Source organism: Nesoenas mayeri (assembly GCF_963082525.1).
Source record: "Nesoenas mayeri genome assembly, chromosome: 1".
Classification (NCBI taxonomy): Eukaryota; Metazoa; Chordata; class Aves; order Columbiformes; family Columbidae; genus Nesoenas; species Nesoenas mayeri.
In genome coordinates, this window is record NC_137541.1 from 140,790,345 (window position 1) to 140,813,470 (window position 23,126).

General features: G+C 44.7%; 1 protein-coding gene across 1 annotated transcript; it reads right to left on the bottom strand.

The window, feature by feature from the left end:
• Positions 1-6,340: 6,340 nt before the first annotated feature.
• ILDR1 (immunoglobulin like domain containing receptor 1) lies at positions 6,341-22,551 on the bottom strand (the record flags this gene model as incomplete). The annotated part of the gene is made up of 8 exons (XM_080360750.1): positions 6,341-6,382; positions 7,427-8,271; positions 10,044-10,175; positions 16,193-16,339; positions 16,478-16,597; positions 17,296-17,445; positions 19,407-19,577; positions 22,497-22,551. The coding sequence occupies 8 exons, from the start codon at positions 22,549-22,551 to the stop codon at positions 6,341-6,343; spliced, it is 1,662 nt and encodes a 553-aa protein (XP_080216876.1).
• Between the last annotated feature and the right edge of the window lie 575 nt (positions 22,552-23,126).

Sequence of the window (23,126 nt, forward strand, 5' to 3'; positions counted from 1 at the left end):
TTGATTTTTAATCCTAGAGCCAGTTTCTCCCTTTGTAGACAAAAGGTATACATTTGCTCCCCAATGGCATAAAGAGAGGATCTTACCTGCTTTAGAGCCTGTAGTTCCTGTGGTGAAGGTAGCTAAGAAGAAGTTAGATGTCTTCCAGCACTGAAAGTCTGCAATCCCTACTACAGACTTGACCCTCCTGAGTGACTTCTAGAGCTTCCATCACTCAGCTTCAATCTAGGTCACCTCAAGCACTCCCACCCTCCTCCTCTGTTTCAGCAATATTCCTGGTTATGGAGCATGAGAAGGGCTCACACTTTTGCTTGCAGTAAGAAATGGGGCAGAATAGAAGACCACCTCCACTCACCTCTGTATGTCCTAGATACACCAGTCACAAAGTCTATACCATCCAAAACAGAGAGTTCAGCTCTTACCTGTCCTGCTTTCCCTTTCTTTCTCGGGCCAAAGCTGAGGTAGATGCTCATCTGAGACACCAGCATTTATGCAGAGCTAATATAGTGATAGTAAGGGGTCAAAGGTCCTGCTTTGTTTCCTCATTTGCTCTTTTGCAAGAAGATCCAGCTCAATGGGACAGGCAAGAAGCCGTGGAGGACTCTGAACCTGTTATTGAGATTTGGTAATGGAGGGTCAGCCTGACCTGAGCCCAAGAGATGTGGAAGGCAGCTCCTGGGTCACTGAGTCCCCTATTTTTGCAGGCAACCATGTCATAGAGACCCCTTTCATAAGCTGACCAAATTCCACATTAACAATAGCAAGAGCTGGGCTGAATTTTGTTCCCACTGTTCCTGTGGGAAGGCCGGTGCCGTAACCCCGCTGCTCTGACAGCTGGAATTTATTTGTGGCTATCATGTCCATTTGTATTTCACCCTCCATTTCCAACAAATGCATTGTGCACAAGGGTAAGTGTGCACCCCTCTCGTATCTCCTCTTTCCCCATGTCCAAGCCTTTTTGCACAGGCTGACAAGATGAGTGTACATCTGAGTCAGCTGTCAAAACTTGCCCAGGTAAACATCCAGCTCTGGGGCCACCAGCACAAGAAAGACATGGACCTCTTAGAGCAGGTCCAGAGGAGGGCCATGAAAATGGTCAGAGGGCTGGAACACCTCTCCTGTGGAGAAAGGCTGAGAGAGATGGGGTTGTTCAGCCTGGAGAAGGCTTCAGGGAGACCTTATTGCAGCCTTTCAGTACTTACAGGGGGCTTATAAACAAAGACAGAGAAAGACTTTTTATCAAGGCCTGTAGTTACAGGATGAAGAGAAACAGCTTTAAACTGAAAGAGGGGTGATTTAGATTGGACATAAGGAAGAAATTTTTTACAATGAGAGTGGTGAGACACTGGAACAGGTTGCCCCAAGAAGTTGTGTACACCCTATCACTGGAAGAGGTCAAGGTCAGGTTGGATGGGACTTTAAGCAACCTAATCTAGTGAATGTTATCCCTGGACAAAGCAGGGTAGGGTAGATGAGATGATCTTTAAAGGTCCCTTCCAACCCAAATCATTCTATTGTAACTTCTCCCTAGGCTACCTGAGGGCCTGGTCCCAGTCAAAAAGTGACCACATTGCTGCTATAGGACATGTTTTCCCACAACTCAAGTTCCAAGTGCCCACTGGGTATTTAGGTCAGGCCAACCATCTGTATTCATCACATGCAACCATTGAGCGAGGGGAAAGAGACACAAAGGCTGTTAGCTAAGGGAAATGGGAAGGACATGAGGCATAAATTAAGTTTACTGTGTAAGACCCAACACACTTCCATTCTTATGTCAGCCACTTCTTTATTAGGTGACTGTCATATGTGGAAAGTGTGAAAAACTCAACCAGTATCTTCATTTATCAACCAAACAAAATTTTCTAGAGGACTCTTCTTCTCATAGAGCTCAAAATACTTTACACCCAAACAGTAGCTGTTCTTGTTTTATGGACATGGCAGCCAAGTCAGGGAAAGCTGCAGTGGTTCACATGATTAAAGAGGGCTGCCAATGGTTTCCCAGACATTTTTTCTACTCTCTTGGTGAATTAATTATTCAAACTATCCCTCATACAAGCAAACCGTTTTGCATTTTTGTCCAAAAAATAACTATACGTTCTTACTAACGTATAAAAAGGTTCATTTCAAGAAGTAGGAACAGAGAATTTTCAGTTCCACTTCTGGTGCAAAAACTTAAAAGCAATTAACGATCTAGGAAAAACACGTAAGAGCAACTGGTTGAAAGTTCTCTTATATTTTAATCATACATTTGACAGTCATTGAAGAGCATCTACACATTTACCATCTGCTTTTACAGCTGGAATAATATTCAGAAGACCAGTAAAAGGCACATTATAGGCATTAAACTTAGCAGAAAGAGCAATGAACAGTCATTACTTGTGGGGGTTAATTTAATATAACCTCAAGTGCCATTTCTCTCTTACATGAGGTCGACAAATGGAAGTCTCTATATTGAGTGAGTATTTTAAACTGATGTGCTGCTGGAGCTAGTAACACAGAGGGGACTTAGCTGCCTACATAGTAATACATGCTGCTGAAGAGCTTTGCATTTTGGTTGTTATCACACAAGGTAACTTCCCATCCCACCAAAGTCAGCCTAACTTTAGCTCATGCTATCATGAATACAATCCCAGAGATAGCAACTGGGCATTTCAGCACTTTCTACTGCCAAACAGGCACTTGCCAAGACCAGATCAATGATTGCACAAGAATCAGCCCTTGCCCTCCATTCCTGGAACGGCATTCCAGAATGGCAGGGCGCTCTGCAAATAAGCAAGAAAGCCAGATATTGCAAGTCCTTCCTTAATCAAAGAAAAACTACATGTTTTTTTATCTCTCTTATGAATCTCTGGTCTGAGGTGGAAAGCAACTGACAGCAGCAGCATGGGCATCCTTATCTGCCCCATGTGGCATGGTTACTTACTCATTACATTATTACTATTGTAAGTTAGGGTAACTCCAGTGGCTATCAAGGCACTTAAACTGAGACAGAAAAATACATTATTGGGGGTAAGGTGTGTTCCTTCATCTGCAAGACAGGGAGAACAAAAGTCTAGAATGGCGATAACTCACAAACGTGAAACATATTCAACTTTTTTCATTACAAATGGGCTGACGTACAAACATCAGCTCTTTGGAATGGCTGAAAAATTAAGCATTAATAATTACAGCCTAGAAAGAGTGAGGCTAGGCTATTTCCTACTGTTATTTCTTTCACTGTGCATTATTTGAGCTGCTCGATTCTCTCTCTCTTTTTAAAAGTCAAAGACCCTGTAATATTACTGGAAAAGAGTCCACATAGTCTTGCACAGTGCTGTCATAATGGCTTTAATTTATAGCCAATTAAAAATAGAAATAAGTATTCGAAGCAGAGCCTATTTCCTTCCCACTTTTCTGTCTGCTTGCAGTTGTAAAGCACGCATATATAGATTTCCTTTGTAATTATTTCACAGCCCACCAGCTGGTGTTTTATGAACCGCAATGGTCTACGGACCAGTAAACTTGGTACCATTTCTGCTTCCCTGCTGGATAACCTAATCTACTTCTGTCACAATTTAGGAAGTTACAGAATTAAGACTGAGACACAGTCTTTCCAGAAGAGTTTTGTTTAATGTTTCCATAAATATGAACAAAGTGACTGAAGAGGAGCTCAAGTATGATGAAGATAAAACTCTTCAGGCTTCACACAGCACAAACTGTGTAAATTTGCACAATCTACAATTAGTCACCCTAGCTCAATTATGGAGACTAGAGGAACAAATAAAGATGCAGGGCTCCTTCACAGGATTTAGACAAAAAAGCACAACCTCTGCAGTTAGTGTGCTCATACCACAGCAGCAAGCTTCAACAGCTGCTACTGTTACACAACGTCATCTGGATTTTCTTGCTGTGTGAGGGGGTTCTTGCTCTTGGGAAAACTTGCTGGACCCATGTTGGTTTACAGACACTGAACGTGAAGGAGAGTGAACTTTCACCCATGCTACCATCTTGGGATCCCAAGTGATGTCTCAACAGCTTCTACACTTGATGGAGAAGGGGTAGCCCTTTCCTGAAACCCAGATATTTGGGCTGTGTTGAAATGACATTAAGAAGTTGTCCTACATGATGTATGGACCTACTGGAAGCATAAGGAAAGAGTGAAATTCCAATTCAGCTTCCAAGGGGAGAACCTGCAGAGCCCTGGGTACCTGCCACTAATCACCAGAGGGCAATGCTGAAGTCAAAACAGGATTCTAGTTTTGGAAGAAGGCCCATATTATTTTGTAATTGTAGTCACCATAAAGTAATCTTAATGAAAAATAAATAGTAGCCCATAATAGAAGAGGGGATGCATAAATCCCTCACCATGCCACTAAAAGTAAAATTATTCACATCCAGTGACTGAGAACCAGATTCAAGAGTGATACTGGCTTTGCAAGTTCTACAAACACACTTAATTCCTGCTATTCCAGGTGTAGCTTGTGGGTCAGTTCACATTATTCACAGTTTGGGTCTAATGCAGACAAGGATTACACTTAATGCAGCCTGCCTTTCTTGAATTCAAACTTTGGAATTGGTCTTTTAGCTCTTCTAGCTCTGTTTTGTGCTAGCCATCGACTGCTGGTGAACAGCCCCTCTGTCTTCAAAAAGCAGGCCTCTGGTTCTGAAACAAAGTCAACCAGAGAAGATAGTGGGTCCTCTTCCTTTGTGTCCATACACAGGAATTAGAAATAAGCAGTCAGCCGAGAAGCTGTAGGAAAATGAGCACTCTCTGTAGTAGCCTTTAGTTGACCAGCAACTGCATTGGACATCCAGCTGGGAATATTTGCTCCAAGTGCGATGTTTCCCATCATTGTCCAAACAAAAAAGAAAAAAGGAAGTGGGCAAAGTGAAAAACTCTGCAAGTCAGTCTTCCAAGAGAAAGCATAAGCATATCAGTAACTGGAACATTAAAGAACAAATAGTAGCAAGTATCCCAAGTGGCACTGGTTGGGAAATAAGCCAGGCAATACAGTCATTGATACTGGCCAATCTCTAGTGCCTCTGGGTAACAAAATAATTCACAAGATGCTCCAAAAGCTCCTTGCCAACAGTTGAGTCTCTTGAATCCAAGAAGTGACTTTGGCAAGCCAGTTTCCTGTGCAAGCAGCCAGCATCCAGACAACAACTCTTTTTCCAGCACATCTTAAATGAAAACAGTGGATGAATCATACCAAGGAGAAATGGCACGTTTTTCTCCTTTGCAACTTGTCTCAGAGTGTGCAGAAATTCTGCATTCTAGCTGCAAGGTAAGAGATAAGAAAACCTTGCAATCTAGTGACAGATCAGATGTACCACATAGGCAGAGTTGGTATAAATGTCAGGGTAAATATCAAGGACAATAATAAAAATGGTGACAGGGCACAGAGAGAAAAGGGAGACTATAAAATGCATGGAAAAGACTACATGGCTTAGGAAAGATATATCCACCAAAATCATGCTTCCTAGAGTTGAAATAAATTCTGGTGCATGGTGTGAGGGACAGTAATCATAACTTGCTCAGTCTGTAAGGATGGCCAAACCTTGGTAAATTTAGCCCTTAAAGGTTACAAATAAATTCAAGTCTGGGTTAAAGGCTAGAACAAGAATCTTTTAAGGCACGAAGGTCCAAGCTTAAAGTAGGGCAGGTTGTTTCAGTCAGTATAGGGCAGATAAGCTGGCAATTTGCAGACGTGCTGGTGAGCCCTTATTAAGGCAGTCAAACATCCTCCCAACACTGTCATCCTTCCATTTGAGAGAGAGGCTTAGTGGGACAAAAGGAAGTAACTGCCACAACTGTGCTGAGTAGACAGGCAGAAGCAGCAAACATCATACTTTGTGAAGTACCACAGAGGGCCTCAGAAAGGAGATGTTGTGCCCCCCTACACCAAACACCCATGGGACCATATCAGATGACTTCCAGAGGTCTCTTCCAACCTAAATTATTCTACTGCCCTGTGACTTTACAACTCTGATTGTCACAGCCATTCTTCAGTAACTGGCATGCAAAGGATCAGCATTATATGGACTGGGCTCCTTGCAGTGCCAGGGCATCTAAAAAGGACAACTGGTACCTCCCTTTAAAGATTGGGAATACACCATTTACTAAAAATATCTGCTGTTTCCAATAGAATGTCTTCAGTGGACGGCAAGAATAAAAAGGAGTTACGTATTGCTTTCACGGTCAGTAGACAGAGATTCTTCAGTATTACAAGTCTAAGAGGAAGCTGCTTTATCTGTTTTTTTGCTGGTTGTCAGTTCAATCAAAAGCAGCCATCCCAACCTACATAGTAGAAAAGCTAAGAGGAGTCTAGGGGGAATCTTAGTTCTTTCAGGACTGGCATTAAATGACTATGCTTCTTCCACTGTAGGAACTTCCTCTGTCCTGTAAGAGAAAATAAGAGGTTCAGGAACAAGGAAGGACGAATGGAAATCATGTCTTCCTACCTGCTCTGAGTACCATAACAAAACCATTCATACATACACATATCCCAGCGGGGACTAGAACTGCACTTCCTTCCAAAACTCAGAAGGGAAAATGGTAATGTCCAAAATGCAACCCTTTAAGAAGACTCCCACTTGGTAAAATTCTGTATATATGTGATAAGGGACATGTAGGGGTTTTTTTATTTTCAAAAAAACTTAATTATTTAAGGGGGAAATACACTGTCTAACTTGGAGACTAGCAATTGGATGTGAAGTTTTTACACTTAAATCACCAGCTGTAGTCTAATCCCAGTGTAAACTGACAAGATGAGCTGTGAACAATAGCTGTTCACTGCCCAAATAATCCATGTTCAGTTCTCAAGAGTCTCAACAAGTGAGTCATCCTCTTCCACCTAGCCTGAAGGATCACACACTTCTCCCCACCCATGATCTTAAAGCCTATTTCATATAGCTTTAGGCATCTTATCGGGGTGCTTTCTCATATGAACCATTTTTAAAATATTACCAAGATACTACAAAAATTAAATGTTGGAGATCAGCAATAGGAGAATCATGCACATGTTAAAAGAAATCAGAAGTAAACTAACACCAGAGAGGGTTGCAGAGGGATACTCAGTACTGCTGCCTACTCTAGAAGTACACTCTCCCCATGCAATGCTAGGAGAACAGCTATTCTAACACCTACATATAGCCCCAAATGCCTCTTGGTGGGGACAGGAATGAGAGCATATAACATGTCACCTGACGTGGGATGTTATAGGGGACCTACTGCCCACTTTGTCCCTGAACACACTATGCACCACGCAACACATGTCTGAAGGCAGGGAACTCAGTAGCCTCTTCATAACCAAGCTGTGCAGGGCACTCAGTGCTCCTTGCCCTCTGTTTAAAAGACAACAGGTTGCAGAAAGTAACAATCACTCTCACTTCTCAAAACCCACCTCTTCCCTTAGATGGGAAAACCAAAAGGCAGTTGACTCACCGAGCGTGGCCCTGCATGCTTCTTGTTCTTCTTGTCACCCTTGTCCTTCTTGTCATCCTTGTCCTTCTTGTCCTGACCTGGGATGATGTCTAATGAGCGGTAACTGGGGGGTTTATCTTCTGGCCATTCCCGAGACCGGTGCCGTCGCCTGCGGTTTGTCACTGGGACACGGACTTGCTCTTCTGAGGAGCTCCATGACCCCCGTCGAGAAGGAGGAGAGTAGCTGTGCCGCCTCTGACCTGAGTTGTTGCTCCTCCCGGTGTAGTGCTGGTAGTCTCGCCTCCCTGCGGGGTCATCTCTCCAGCCACGATGGTGGCTGGAGCGCTCCTTGGCCTCCTCTGGATAGAAACTGGAGCTGCTGCTGCTGCTCTTGCCCCTCTCATCCTGGCGTGGAGGAGACACATCCCGTCTGTAGTGCTGGGGCCTGCCATTGTAGCCACCTGTCCTCTGCCTCTGAGGATGGTCCTCTCGCTGCCTGTCCCAGGGCTCCTGACTGTAGCTGGAATGAGAATCCCCACTGGAAGGCACAGGCCACCTCCGGTTTTCCCTCCTGTCCTCTGCTGCAGAGTCCCCAGGTCTGGGGGTGTGGGCAGCTCTCTGTGGCCGTGAGGAGTTGCTGCTCCCGTGGATAGAGGAGACATGATCAGCAAGAGGAGGTGGCATGATGTCGGAGCCCAGGGAGGACAGCAAGCTGGGCTGCACAGCCTGCCGCTGGTGGGAGGGTGGCCGGAGCTGTGACGTGTTAAGGTTTTGGATTTCAGACTCCAGATAGTCCAAAACACCCTTGTTAGGGGCAAGCTGAGCTTGTGGCTGCACCAGTGGAAGACTGTTCTGCAGAGACACATCTAAGGATAAAAGCACAGGAGAACGCAGCAAATTAAGGGGAAACAACAAAGATAGGGCCCTTCTGCACTTATGATCCTGGCCGAGTCCCTTTTGAGCCTCTCTCCTTCTGCTCCTCCTCACTGCAAGAGCTGCACAAATCTCAAGCACCACAACCAGCACATCCAGACCACAGGAGGTATAGTGCAAGGAGTAGTAACTAGTAAGTGGCAGCATGATCTGTGTTTTGGGCAGCATGGAGGTAAGAAAGTCATCCAGCACACCTGGAAATATAGTTGATGGATTTAGAGAGAGGAACATTTCTTTCCTACAGCATTGGTACCAAATTTTATTTAAAAAAAATAAGAGAGAGTTAATAGTGTTTCCTCTTATATTTGGAAGAAATATGAAGCAATACTGCAGAAGAAAAAGAACTTTACATATGCACATATACACACACATGTATGTACAGATATAAGTAGCAAATGGAGAAGTTTCTTCACTAGGAGACTGGTCCAGCTCTGGAACAGTTACCTGAAGAAGTCATGGAATCTCTATCCTTGCAGGTGACCAAGACTTGGCTGGACAAAATCACAGCTAATATGACTGAGGCTGGTGACAGTCCTGCTTTGAGCAAGAGCTAGGACTACATGACCTTAGAGGTCCCTTCTATCCAGCATCCCTAAAAAGCTGACTTGAAACAAATTTCAGTGAAACAAGCACAGGAGATTCAAGGACTGTGAATACACAGGCTAAGAAACTGTCTAAGGAACTTACTTGCCCACTTTCTGCCAGCATGCACATAGATTTCCTTGAGGAGCCTCAGCGTATTCTGTATTAAATCATGGTGGCTCAGTCACCAGATCTTCCTAAAGAGAACTGGTGCCCTGGCTAGGAATCATGGTAACTGTAGAATTAACTAGCAGGCTAAAAAAGGAAATACTCAAACATCTCTAATCTAACATTTAAGATGTTTGCAGACAATTTTTTCAAACAACAGTTAAGACTTATGAGACTCAGAGTATATCTGTGACTGCTGTATAATGATGAAAAGCTAATTTCAGAAGAAAAATATGTTATATTTATTTGAGAAGTCATTATGTTGAATTCCCCTGTTTTCCTTGGGTGTTTAAATAATATTACTGGTAACAGGTTATTTTATTACTTATTTCTTTCTCTAGGACTTCAGAGACTCCATCTTTCCTCCTTCATTAAAGTTACATATAAATACCATTAAAAAAAGCAATTTTGGGGCAGAACAAGTGGAAAATTCTTCCTGGTTCATTAAAGAGTCCTTCATGCTACACGCAGGCTAGATCTACTGTACAGAAGGCAATTTGCCCTTAATCATTTGAAGACTAGACATTTGGTAAGCGCTCAAACAAAGTGCACCTCACTTGTCACGTCAGTTCTAGCTATAAGGAGTTGACCGTGACCAGCACAGCAGAACAAAGAGACAGTACCCTCCTCCACCACATGAAGCGAGATAAGCCGGGTATATTTACCCTGCAGTTGCTGGGTTGTAGCACAGATATACCTCAGTTAGTGTTAAACTACTTCAACCAGCACTGCACCTAGCAAGACACTTAAGACAGATAGGCTGGATTTATCCACCCAGGCAAGCCCATAGGATGCTGCAGACATACCAGAGTTGTCATGCTAGGACATGCAGTCAGGCTAGGAACATTCTTCTCTCTTTCACAGTAGAGAGGCTAAAGCCTCACTGCTGAACCTCCCTGAGAAGTTACCTGTTTCTCATCCTGATTTCCCTCTGAAATGAGGGGCATGGTCTCACCTCGTTGCAGTAGAGGGTTCAGCTGGTAAGAGGAAAGTTGCGAGTTCCTGTCACCACCTCCGTAGAGCACGTTGGGTGACATCCAAGGTGCAAGTGCCTGAGCCTGCTTCATGAACCGATACCGTTTCAGTGCTGTAAAAGTAGAAGAAGGAAGCTTACAGCAGCTATCCAGAGAGCAAAGCTTGCAGACCACATACCATTTTGCTTGATAGACTGTGATCAGATATAGGAAATTCACATAATAAAAAGCTCTCTCCACCCTATTACAAAGGTAAACAGAGCACGGGAAATTCAAATACAAGTTGTACAGCTTCAGAAAGATACCTAAAACAGAAGAAAAGAGTTACTGCCTGACGTTCAGGGTACAGTTCCAGCAGCTGGGAACAAATGGCACTGTGATTAAGTACACAGCATGTAATAAAATGCAAGACTTATACCTGCCCTGTCATTATCAATACAGTTGCAAAAAGGTGGGAAATAATGTTTCATACAGCAAGACATACCACACTGTTTTATCTCTCTTTGAACTCTTTCCTCTCATCATTGGTCCTTTCCCCTTTAGGCTTTGATTTACAGCTAAGCAAGACTTTTTTGCCACTTTCATGTAGGCTCTGCCCAGACCATGTTTTCCACACCATACTCCATCATTTCCTATCTTTTCCACAAATAGGGCACTCAGAGATGCATTGTCCAGCTTCTCCACTTCTGTTGTCTCTGTAATTTACCTCAGCATGACTACTAAAATTAAATCCCTGAGGACACCATGGTCAAACTGGTGACCAAACAAAATTTCCTGTTCTCAACATCAATGTCCATTGTACCAAAAGAGCAAACTCAGTGGAAATTTCTCTCCCTCACTGCTTTTCTACCACTGCTAACTTCAGATCCCTACTTGTGGGGACAGGCTCCAATTCCATTTCACTTTTTTTCAGCACTTGCGTCTCACCTCCTCCACACAGACAACCTCATCATCCCCATCTTCAGAATCATCACTCATTGCAGCTTCTTTTTCGAGAATACCTAAAAGCATCTCACAGAAACTTACTTCTTCCACCACAGACAATCAAAACTCAAGATTACAAGCAAGAAAACTCTGCAAGCCTCAGACCTTACAAAGCCTGACTCTGCATGGTCTGTCTGTCATTACTTGATGAAGCTTTTCTGCAATGGGGCCTTGGCAAAATTTCTCTTATATGGCTTTCTCTGGAGTTTCAGAAGTGGCAGGCTTTTACTGCAGCCTCTGCTCTGGTCAGGCATGAACAGAACATTCCTGAATATACAGTTCAGGAGACATAGGAACCTAATTGCCTTTGAGACTTTCACTCCTCTGATAAATCTGGTTGAAGCTGGCTGATGAAATTAAAAGCTATTGGAGGGAAAGAGATAGGGGACAGACAGTCAGGTTGACTGCATAAGCCTTGATTCTTCAAGAAACCAGGTTGCAGCTAAGCTCAAATTAATTCTGTCTCTTGGGTTGGCCTGCAGCAGGCAGCATTTACCCTGCATGCTCTGTGGGACTGAGCTCTCAATTTCAGGTAGCACTGCAGTTACTAAACATGTCCCCCTTTAGCTGTTCTACTGAATTTAGACAGAGCACCACCTGCAGCAAAACAGGAACTGACCATGCCTCTCAACACATCCTTCTCTTTCCCTACAGTTCATACAGCTCCACTTTGTTCTCCACTCCAAACTCCTTCCCACTCCCCAGCCTGGCTCCAACCAGAGTGAACTACAAAGCTGGAAACTTCAGGGTTTTTAATCCTAATAGTCTGTTTTTTCTTCAAAGCTGTGTGGCTTGAGGTAGCAGATTTCAAACATACTATGTCAAACTTGCTTCATTATTTTTTTTCCCCGAGGAATTTTCCTTCAGTTCAGGTTTTAAACTTGGAGAAAGAGAGAAAGAAGAAAGGATAAAAAGAAGGGAAAGGGCTTATCTGTTCCTTTCCCATTCCTCCAGTTATCACCCTGAGAATGTCCTAGAACCTGCTGACTGCATATCCCTCGGTTTTGACCAGTCTTTGCCTGAGGAGCGAAAGTCCCAGCAGCTGTGGGTATATCTGCTTAGGGTTCCCCTTCTTAGGGTATGAAGGCAGTCGCTAGAACCAAAGTCATCCTGTCCCTGTAATTCTGTAGTCTCCCCCTACAGCTGAACAAATGCAGAATTACCCTTGGATTTCCTTCCATACGCTCACTCTCTCTTCCTTCCCCAGGGAATTTGCCTTCCAGTTTGAAAACAATATATATATATACAACACTGAACTCGGTACTCTGGTTCCCCACCTGCAAAATGGAAGTAAGGTTACACATCTCTTTTTAAAGAGAGCATATTTATCTGAGGCAGGTCAGATTCACCCTAATTGCAAAATTCATACCTGCTATAAAACTTTAGCAGGATGTCATGTTGTTATCTCCACTTACTCCCTGCTGAGAAAGGTTATTTACCTCTGACAGACTTTACAGCTGCTAGGCCAATTATCCAATTATTTGGGGGAAAAAAAAAAAACCAAACCAAACCAAAACAAAAATCCAATCTAGTCAGACCTAGGTGCAGGAATATTCCATTTTGCACTGATTCATTAGTGGAAGAAGTCCATAGTAGAAAAGGAACTAATAGAAACAGAAAGAGGTCACGTGTCTATTTACCCTTGTGGGCTTTTTGCAGAGCTTTCCTTGGGGAATGTAATTGGCTTGTTCCTGGGGCATGCGTAATATTTCTGTACACCAATTCTGAATTACTCAAACAATGCACGTCTTTTATTACTAGGTTCATAGCCACGTTAGTTAATGACCCGACTTAAAACATCCAGTATCACCTTGCTTCAGTGGCATCGATTCCCGTTCAGCAGATCTAGGCTACCCTCTAGTGGCCATGATTGGGAAGAAATTGCCCATACCCGGCTCTCTCTGTAACTGCTAAAACTTGGTTAAGGATTTCTGACTTCTTTTCAGCTGTGTGGAACTGTTATTTCTTAGGACTACTTTTTAAGATGCCCCCTGGATCTATCTTCTTGTGGTTTTTAAGTCCTCCAGTTCATTTCTTGCAGTCCAAAAAAGTAAATCAGAGGCAGAATGAAGTGAAGAGAAGGCGCATTAGAGGGGAGCAAGCACAAGGATGCCTTGCAAAGTGGATGGAGGGCAGGTAGCTGGGATAGAAATTACAGCCACAGAATCCAGTACCCAGTTGAGGAGGCTGGACTCATCTGTACCTTCTGTTATGAGCAGGGAGAGGTTTTGGGAACACCACAAGAATCCCTTCTACCTATCCTCAACAGGAGGCAAGAAAAACAACAGCAGCAGTCTGGAGTGTGCTGTCATCTCCTACAGCACAGAAAACAACAACAAAAAAGAAATCGCAGATATTCTGAATCCCTTTTTTGATGAGAATTAGGAAGTGTGGAGGTGTGAGTCTTTCATCCCTATCACCTCTCCCTTGCTTCATGGAAACTAATTTTTCTGCCAAGTTTCCATAGGCTCCTCAACACCACACATTTTACTTGACAGCTTGTAAAACCTCCAGAAAGTGCTTTGTTTTGTTTTGCTTTTAGCAAATGTGAGGGATGCTCTGTTTGGTCTCTGCAAGGGCTAAGTAAACTAAGCTTAAATCTATGATGAGTAAGACTGGCAAACTGGTAACAACAGACGAGGAGAAGGCTGAGGTACTCAACAACATTTTTGCCTCAGTCTTCACCAGCAAGCTCACTTCCCACACCTCTTGAGTGGATAGATGGCAAGGCAGGAACTGACAGAGCAAAGTCTCTCTCACTGCAAGAGAAGATCAGGTTCATGACAACCTGAGGAACCTGAATATACGTAAGTATATGGGACCTGAGGAGATGCAACCCAGAGTCCTGAGGCAATTGATGTTGTTGACAAGCCACTCTCCATGATATCTGAGAAGTCCTGGCAGTCAGGTGAAGTCCATGGTGACTGGAAAAAGGGAAACACTATGCATACTTTTAGAGTAGAAAGGAGGACCTGGGGAACTAGCATTCTGTCAGGCTCATGTCTGTGCCTGGGAAGATCATGGAACAGATCCTACTAGAAGCTGTGCTAAGGCACATGGAGGACAGGGAGGTGATAGACAGCCAGCATGGCTACACCAAGGGTAAGTTCCGCCTGATCAGCCTAGTGGCCTTCTGTGATGGAGTGACTACATCAGTGGACAAGGGAAGAGCTACACAGATGTCATCTATCTGGACTTCTGTAAAGCGTCTGATATGGTACTTCACAACATCCTTCTCTCTAAATAGGAGAGATACGGATTTGATGGGTAGACTATTCAGTGGATGAGGAATTGGTTGGATGGTCATATCCAAAGGGTCAACAAGTCAATGTCCAGATGGAGACTGCTGACAAGTGGCGTCCCGAAGGGGTCCGTATTGGGACCACTACTGTTTAACATCTTATTCAATGACACAGCGTGACTGAGTGAAGACTCAGCAAGGCTGCAGAAAACACCAAACTAAATGGTGTGGTTGACATGCCTGAGGGACTGGATGCCATCCAGAGGGACCTGGACAAGCTCAAGAACTGGGTGCATGTGAACCTCAGGTTCAACAAGGCCAAGTGCAAGGTCCTGCACCTGGGTCGAGGCAACCCCCGATATCAATACAGGGTGGGGAATGAAAGGATTGAGAGCAGTCCTGTGGAGAAGGACTTGAGGATACTAGTAGACAAACAACTGAAAATGAGCCAGCAATGTGTACTTGCAGCCCAGAAATCCAAATAGATCCTGGGCTGCATCACAATGAGCATGGACCCGTTGGAGAGGGGCCAGAGGAGGCCACAAAAATGATCAGAGGGCTGGAACACCTCTCCTCTGAAGACAGGCTGAGGGAGTTGGGGTTGTTCAGCCTGGAGAGAGCTCTGAGGAGGCCTTATTATGGCCTTTCAGTACTTCAAAGGGCCTACAAGAAAAATGGGGACAGACTTTCTAGCAGGGCCTGTTGTGATAGGACAAGGCATAATGGTTGTAAACTAAAGGAGGGGAGATTCAGGCTGGACATGAGGAAGAAATTTTTTACAATGAGGGTGGTAAAACACTGGTACAGGTTACCCAGAGAGGTGGCAGATGCCCCATCCTTGGAGACATTGAAGTTTGAACTGGATGGGTCTCTGAGTAACCTGATCTAGTTGAAGATGTCCCTGCTTGTTGCAGGGGTTTGGACTAGATGATCTTTAAAGGTCCCTTCCAACTCAAATCATTCTATGATTCCATGATTCTAAAGCTCTCAGTTTATGAACACCCAAGGTCTACCAAACAGCTATTTGGCAAGTAAAAGGAAACAAGAAACACAGCTCCTTGTTCACAAATCCCCTTCTTGTAGCATCTGGGGAAGAATCTGACGATCTTAGTGATAATAAATGTAACTGTTGCATTTTGTTCCTTTCAGATTGTGTAAATTGCAGGGGGGGGTATTCCATATTGTGTCACTACTGAGTTTCAGTTACAGGAACGCAGAGGTTATATAACCTTAGTAGCCAAAATCAAATGCTGGCCTTATTAAGAGAACAGGGTCTGGCTGCAGAATCTTTACTACTGCTAAAAACTACACACAAAGTTTCTCTTGACCCTTTAAACCTCAGAACGCATTTGCTGGGCTGACCACCAAAAGAGACCATCTTTCTCTTTTCTTTCTCCTCATTTTCTTCCCCAAAGAAAACCAAATAAAACCTTCTTCTTGTAGAAGGAGCAGCTGTGAAAAGAATATGAAGATGGAAAATTCTAATTTTTACATGATTACCTCTCAGAGCAACACATTTAAAGCTTAGGCCAGATTAGAGAGTAGTTCCAAGGCATTTGCTAGCCTTCCTCACATGCACAGGCATATGAACAACAAGACAGAGAAGTTCTGAGATACTCACATAAGGGAACTGATCATGCCCTGGATAACATGAGAGAAGTTTGTAGCAAGGTGTGAGAAGAAATTTCTGAAAGCAAAAAACAGAGGAGCAAAATGGGCTCCATGTAACCTAGCCACCCTCCTCTAAACTCAAATAAGCTGGTCACGAAGGTCACATTGGCCAAAGGAATGTCTCAGTCTATATGGACGCTGAACTGGAGGGAGAAAGTAGAGTTCAGTAAGCTTCCAGTCAAGCTTTTGTCTTGACAGAAGCCATTAATAGATACACATTTGCTTGAATCTCACCTTCCTCATTACAGCAGCACCGGGTTGGACAGCAGACACATGGGATGTGGCAGCAGCAATACTGAGGGCAGCACTGGCACCAGCATACTCCAATCAGCAGAAGGAGGAGGAGGCCACCGAGAACAATTAGAAGTACTGTGAGCCAGTCTATAGGAAAAACAGAGAGACAAAGAGGATCCTGAGATATTTGGCCACAGTAAGGTACTGAGCACCTCTCCACTGCTGGAGACATCTTGGGGTTGGGAAGAAGAGAACAGGAGGACTTATCTGCCACCCAGGACTTACGGAGAACAATCAGCTTAACTTCTTTGTCTGCATCACCTGAGGTATCTCCCGGTGCTTCCACAGTGCAGTAGTACACACCATGGTCCCACCACATGACCTCACTGATGACAAGGTCTGCACCTGTGGGAGAGGGATTAAGAGGTCAGTGGGCTCTTTGGGACTGATAGACAAACTCTGCCTAGAGGTAACACATAGTACTACATCTCCTCTCTTCCCAAGCATGGCCATCACTTTCAAACAATCCAATTTGAGTCCACTGAGAATTGTAAATAGCTTCAGCTGCCAGTGCCCTTGATTTTGTATTGCTGGAGCAACGCTACTTAGAAGTGTGACTAGTTCTGTGTGAAGTGAAATAACCAGCATGCTGCTGGGTGCTGGATGTTAACGGATACCCATTGCTGCCAGTCCTACTCGTTTTGGAACACAGATCACTGTCCCTGTTAGGCCAGCCATCCCAATAACTCTTCTGGTTGAAAGTAGCAGCAGCTACAGCAGGGAGCACATATAATGCACCCAGAGAACCACACAGTACTTCTTAGAAGAAATAACTGTTTCCTAGCCTCTGGGTTCCTCAGCTTACTTTTGCACTCTTAAGCAAAATGCTCAGGCATCCTCAGCTCAGCCTTAGCTTGTAATGCCTCCCACACCCTCAAGGCAGCTGGGGACAGGGCCCTTCACAACTCTTATTTCATCGCCATGTCAAAGAATATGTAAGCTACGGATGACACTAGCCATGTTTATGCTTCTCTTCATTTGGCAGGCTCAGATATCAGATGACTACTGAGTTCACTCCCTGCCTGGGAGGCTAAGTCACTTACGGTTCTGGATGGTGATCTTTCGTTGCTGGTAGTCAACACCCAGCACAGGGTCCTTCTGCCCGTACTTCTGGATGACAATGCGCACCTGTCGCTGGCTGTCATTGCAGTCATCAGATGGGTCCTGGCCAAGAGCTAAACCAGCCTGGTATGCTACAAACACACATCATAAAATAAGATGCCAAAAGTTATTTCAAAGGACCAATTTCTATCCCCTTGTGAGCAGCAGAGAAACTCCTGAATAGATGTGAGCATTTGGTTTGGTAATACAAAGCATGGCTTCAAACCAGCAAGGACCAGTTACTTTGGAGTACTCAAAAGCAAACAGAGGTAGAGCCACAAGAATGGCAGAGATTTTGAGAATGCAAGAGTTGCAGAGGAGATGCGTCCTGTACTCAGAACTGAAAGATCAACAGTAGAAAGAAGCTAACGGGTGGTAGGCTGGAGAGCAGATCCCAGTACAAAGATAAACTGCAAGAAAAAAAAGTCATCGAACTCCCAGGAGTATTGGAACTAAAACAAAAGTGTGTTTATTTACCAAAAAAAATCTCTAGACATACATGAACCGCTGTAGAGATTGTCTCCCTTTCTCTCCTATATCCCATTAGATGTTGTGTATCTCATAAAGACAAAAAAGAATCCATCGTCTGATTCCAGCTAAGGATTATGTGTAATGAGGCCCATGAGAATTAATGGAAGGCTAGAGGCAATTTCTGTCCAATACATTTATGATGGACTCACAATATAAACTATTTTCCAGGTATTCAGGAGCTGAGATTTGGGGAGACAACTGATACAGACAGTCAGCATTGTCTGTAAAGGGCTTGCAATGAAGAGAGGAGAGGACAAAGCTTGTCAAAGGCTCCTCCATTGCTGTATCTACAATGGATCACGAACAGCAGATCCAACTAAGCAAACACCATGACCTTATGCTTTCTGTCCTTATTGGGGGCTATTAGCTTGAGCCTGGGCTCAAAGCACTCACATTATACTGGGATTAACAGAGCCAGTGACCCACCTGCTTGTGGACTATAGTGTAGATTACTTGGTAACGTGCCTACTTAACCAATCCAGACTGCATAAAGGAGAGTTTGGGCACTGAGACGTAAAAAAAGATCACCTATCTAGGAAGGCTGTTCCAGTGTTTGATCACCCTATCAGTAAATAAATACTTTCTAATGTCCAGTCTAAACCTCGCCTGGTGTAGCTTTGAATGATTCCCACATGTACTATTGCTGGATCCCAGGGAGAAGAGCTCAGCACCTCCTCTCCAACTTGAATCCTCAGGAAGCTCTAGAGAACTATGAGGTTGCCTCTCTGCCTCCTTTGCTCTAAACTAGACAAACCCAAAGTCTTCAGTCACTCGTCATAGGACATTCCTTCTAGCCCTGTCACCAGCTTTGTTGCCCTCCTCTGGAGGCATCCAAAGACCTTTGATCTGTCTTAAATTGTGGGGCATAGAACTGCACACAGTACTCGAGGTGAGGCACATCAATGCTTAATATAGCAAGATCATCACCTCTTTTGACCAGCTGTTTATATTGTGTTTGATGCACCCCAGGACACAGTTTGCACACCATCTTAAACCCTCCCGAATTAAGGCTGCACGCACCAGAATATCTGCATAGGAAGTTCTGCCACCAGTACTAAATGTTTTTACTAAGAAGTCATTCTGCCCTCCAAGATGCACGTGTTTCTTCTACCTCCCAAACTCAGTAACACCTGGTCACAGGTACCTAGCTCCAACTATGGAGTCCCCTATGGAATCATGAAGTCCATTTGTTGGACGGCCCTTGATTTCAAACAATGGGGCTGTCAAGACTGACATGTTTCAGACATGGTTGAGCTTCTCTGCCTCATCAACTCAGGTTGATGACAAGGAGGACAAATGAGCTGCATTGGCTGTGATTTCTACAAAATCATATCATAATGCCTTGACATTCCAAAAGAAATCACAGACACGACTTCTTTTTCCTCAGAGTGCAGGGAAATACCACCACCCAGCCTGGTTTGTGAACAGAAAGAGGTCAAAAGCCTGTATTCCTCACTAAGTCTACTTTCCTCTTCCTTTCTATTTGAAGAAGGATTCCTTGGAGGAGAAGCCTGACACTTACAGTATGAGTAGTAGTCAAAGATGGGGTCCTTGCAGAAGGATTTGAAGCGCCAGGTCACCACCACATCCTGCAGTTGTGCTGAGGTGCTATAGTCACACTTGAGGACAACAGTGGCAAATAAGGTGGTATAACGCTCAGTATCCTGCACTGTCACCAGGAGGGAGAGGCAACCTGCAAACGGGAACACAGAAAGCAGTCAGCCGGCAGGAACAGACCTCATGTCACAACTTCCACTCTATACCAGACTAGCATCCAAAGTACAGCTCCCTTGGCCTCATCCAGGACCTGCACATATGGATCTCACAAGCTCCTCTGGTGGCACCATCCAGAGTTATAAATCCTGGTTAGAATGCAGGTCCCATATTTCCCTGAGAGAAGGCAGCTTGAACAAGCTGCACAGGACCATTTTATGGACTGAATTATTTTCTGCAAGGCAACTATTACTAGCCATTATGTAGCACATCACACACTGCTTTCCTTCTGCATGGGAAAATTTTCCCATGGGACATAATTCACTGGGCCCAAAAGCACACAGGATGGGATTGCCTTGGCTTGTCATCCTAACCAGAAAAGTTCTGCAGCACCATTTTATCAAGGTTTCACGAAGACAGTAATCAGAAAGTTATCTATTGGAAAGCAGGATTAAGACAATACAACTTTTGGGCTGTAGCATCATAATTAAACTTAATCTGTTTATCGCCACTTCAGAACAGCACACGTCAATTACCCTTTTCTTTTTTGTGAAGCTATTGTTATGTACGTTTAGAACTCATCCGTATCAAACTCCACAGCATTTTCTATCCAAGCAGCTGCATCCACCGAGGAAGGTTTTACAAAGTTTCTCCTAAGCTATGTTTCATTTTAACTACACTCCAGAGACATCTCTATCTTATTTAAACTTTGATAATATAGCAAGTTGTGCTTGTCATTAACAATAGCGAAGTTATCACCAGTTGCCTTCGATAAGGCAATACAAATAGTACACAGTGAGTTTAAGATGCCCTATCTGGAATATACCCAGGAGAACAGGGCAGGGGCTGCAGTGCTATGCTAGTTGCTCCTTAACTGGGGAATACGACCACAGAAAAGAAGGGAAGGGGGAGGCCTCGAAGGTACCAAGTGAAAGGGTCACCATGAACCAGCACTTGATCTTTATCGCATATTCAAACATTTTCCCTCTACTCCAGTTTCAGGATGAGAACAAGGGAACAAGGCACTATGTATTAACATTTGTATCACAACTGCAAGCATCATTCTTTTAGTGTCCCCTTAAGCTGCACCTCCACAGTACATTCCAGGCAAATATAAGCTCACCCAGTTTCCACCAGGTGGAAAACATGTTGCAGAGGTGCAACACTGCCTCAACAAGTAATTCTGCAGTACGATATTGTCAATGCAGTACTTGCTTAGTTTCTTGTTTGAAACAGACTCCTGGTCAGCCAACTCAAAGTACAGGCAAAGCAAATTCATTTGCCTTAAAAATACCACACGAACACAGAGGACCATGGAACGCCCTGAGTCCAAGGCTTTTCTGAAAAATAAAATACACACAGATGCACTGAAACATAGAAATACTAGCAGCTGTGCAACCTGCTAGCAAAACCAAGGATCTCTAATTTTTACAATACTGTATGTAAGGTAAAGTCAAGATGGTGACGGGTAGTTAGAATGGCTCTTAGTTAACTACATTGTAATACATCTTCTTTTAGTTTTCATTGTGAAATACCTGATCCACAGAATCTTACTGCAGGAAATCACATAAACCCAATCCAAAACCCAGACTCTCAAGACTGGCAAAACCTTTATTTCATTGGTGATCAAATTAATTCCCATATTAATTCTGATCTCTTGAGGCTCAAGGAAACAGAACAAATTTTCCATGAGTTTCCTACAGCAGCATCTCTCAGGCGAGAGTAAAATACTCAAAATCACTACATGCTTTCCACTTACAGAAACCAAAGCTCTTTATAAAAGGGATCCTTTCTTATTACCTCTGTTCTGCAAAAGAGTCCAAGTTGAAATATAAGTTCTTTATTTCTGTAAAGATGTTAAAAGTCTACTGTTTCTATGGGAGAACAGTAATATTTCTCTGCACATCTGATGTTTCATACTAACCTCCTCCAAGAAAACAGAAAAGTTGTAAAATTAAGGCTGGTTCCTAAACTTCTACTGCATTACTCCACTGTGTGCTGCTGTCCTTCTTACTCTGGTTGGAAAGAACAAATCTGGACACTCTCAACCTCCTAAGTTAGCACTACTTCAGGCCTATGGCTTTGTATTGAAGACACTAACCTTCAAAGCCAGCAATGTCAAGTTTTAGCTAGAACATCATGCAGGAGTGTGGCTGTCAAGCAATACAATCAACAAGCATACCTCTATTTTTTTTTTTCTTCTTTTACCAATTCTGAAAAAACGAACTTTGATATTTAAAGCTAAATCACCAGCAAAGGCTGATGCATCCAAGAAGCAAAATGATCACTGTATTTCCTACAGGAGATCAGAAGCTGTCAGGCAACCTGCAAAGCTTGGCTGAAAAAACTCTGCTTGCTGAAGGCCACCTGTGGACATGGAGGCGATTTCCTGTTCTCCATATATCTAGCAGGTATGGAAGCACTGCAGCTACACCAGATCCCCAAAGGGGCTGGGGCTGATAAGCTAGCAGCAAAGGCTGGGGTGGGCTCTTGTGCCAGGCCAAAGGGGAACCCCTTCATGTTCGCATCCTGTGCTCAGGTCCAAACCAAGCTGGCCGCACACGACCGATACTGCAGACTGGCAGGAAGCGGGCGGCCACTTCCTTTTAGGAGAACAGGTGGCCGCACCTTTGGGGGACCGAAACTCCTCTCCACATGGCTTTCGCGCCGAGCCTGGGAAAGCCCCGCTCTTCCGCCCGGCGGGGAGGGCCACCAAGAGGTGAACAACACCCGCCCGGGCCAGGCCACCCCTTCCCTTCGCCGCAGGGCCGCCGCCATCGCTCCCCACCGCCGCACCACCTTAACCTAGGTCGAAACACGGGGGCACCTCCCGGGCTCCGACCCCTGTGCCACTCGGGTGGCCGGGACGGGCCCAGGACCCCGCCGCCGTCCCACTCACCGGCCGGCAGCCAGGCCAGCAGCAGAGCCCACCGGCAGCTCCCGTGCAGGGTCATGGCGCTGCCTCCTCCGCCCGCCCTGGGACGTCGCGCCGGGCCACCCCGCCGCGCCCACAGGCCCTCCCCTTCCCGTGGCACCTGTCCCAGGGCCGGCTGCAGTCCCCTCCCTCTGCGGCCCCCCGGCGCCCGCCCGCAGGTACGCCTCCCTGCCTCCCTCCTCCGCACCTGCGCCTTCCGCCTCAAAGCCAGACAGAATACCGGCCACCAGCCGCAGAAATGATTTTTGAAAAAATAATATATAGATATATATATATATGAATGAGCACACAGGTGTATGTGAAGATACGGAGTTTCGCCTGAGCTCTGCCTTTCTGGGGAAAACACGCCGTGACCGGCCGGCGCACGGGAGCGCCGGCGTCGTCTTGTGGGCAGAAACTTCAGGGAATTAATTTCATTTTCCCGCTGAGTTTTGAGAATACCGCAAAGGCGGCCAAAAGAGACGTTGCTTAAACACACAAACAAACAAACAAACGAGAAAAACACCCCCCACCCACCAACCCTCCTAATTTATGGCGGAATCGAGGCTGTGGTGCCTACCCCTCAGCCCTGTCCGTTACACCGGGCAACGGCCG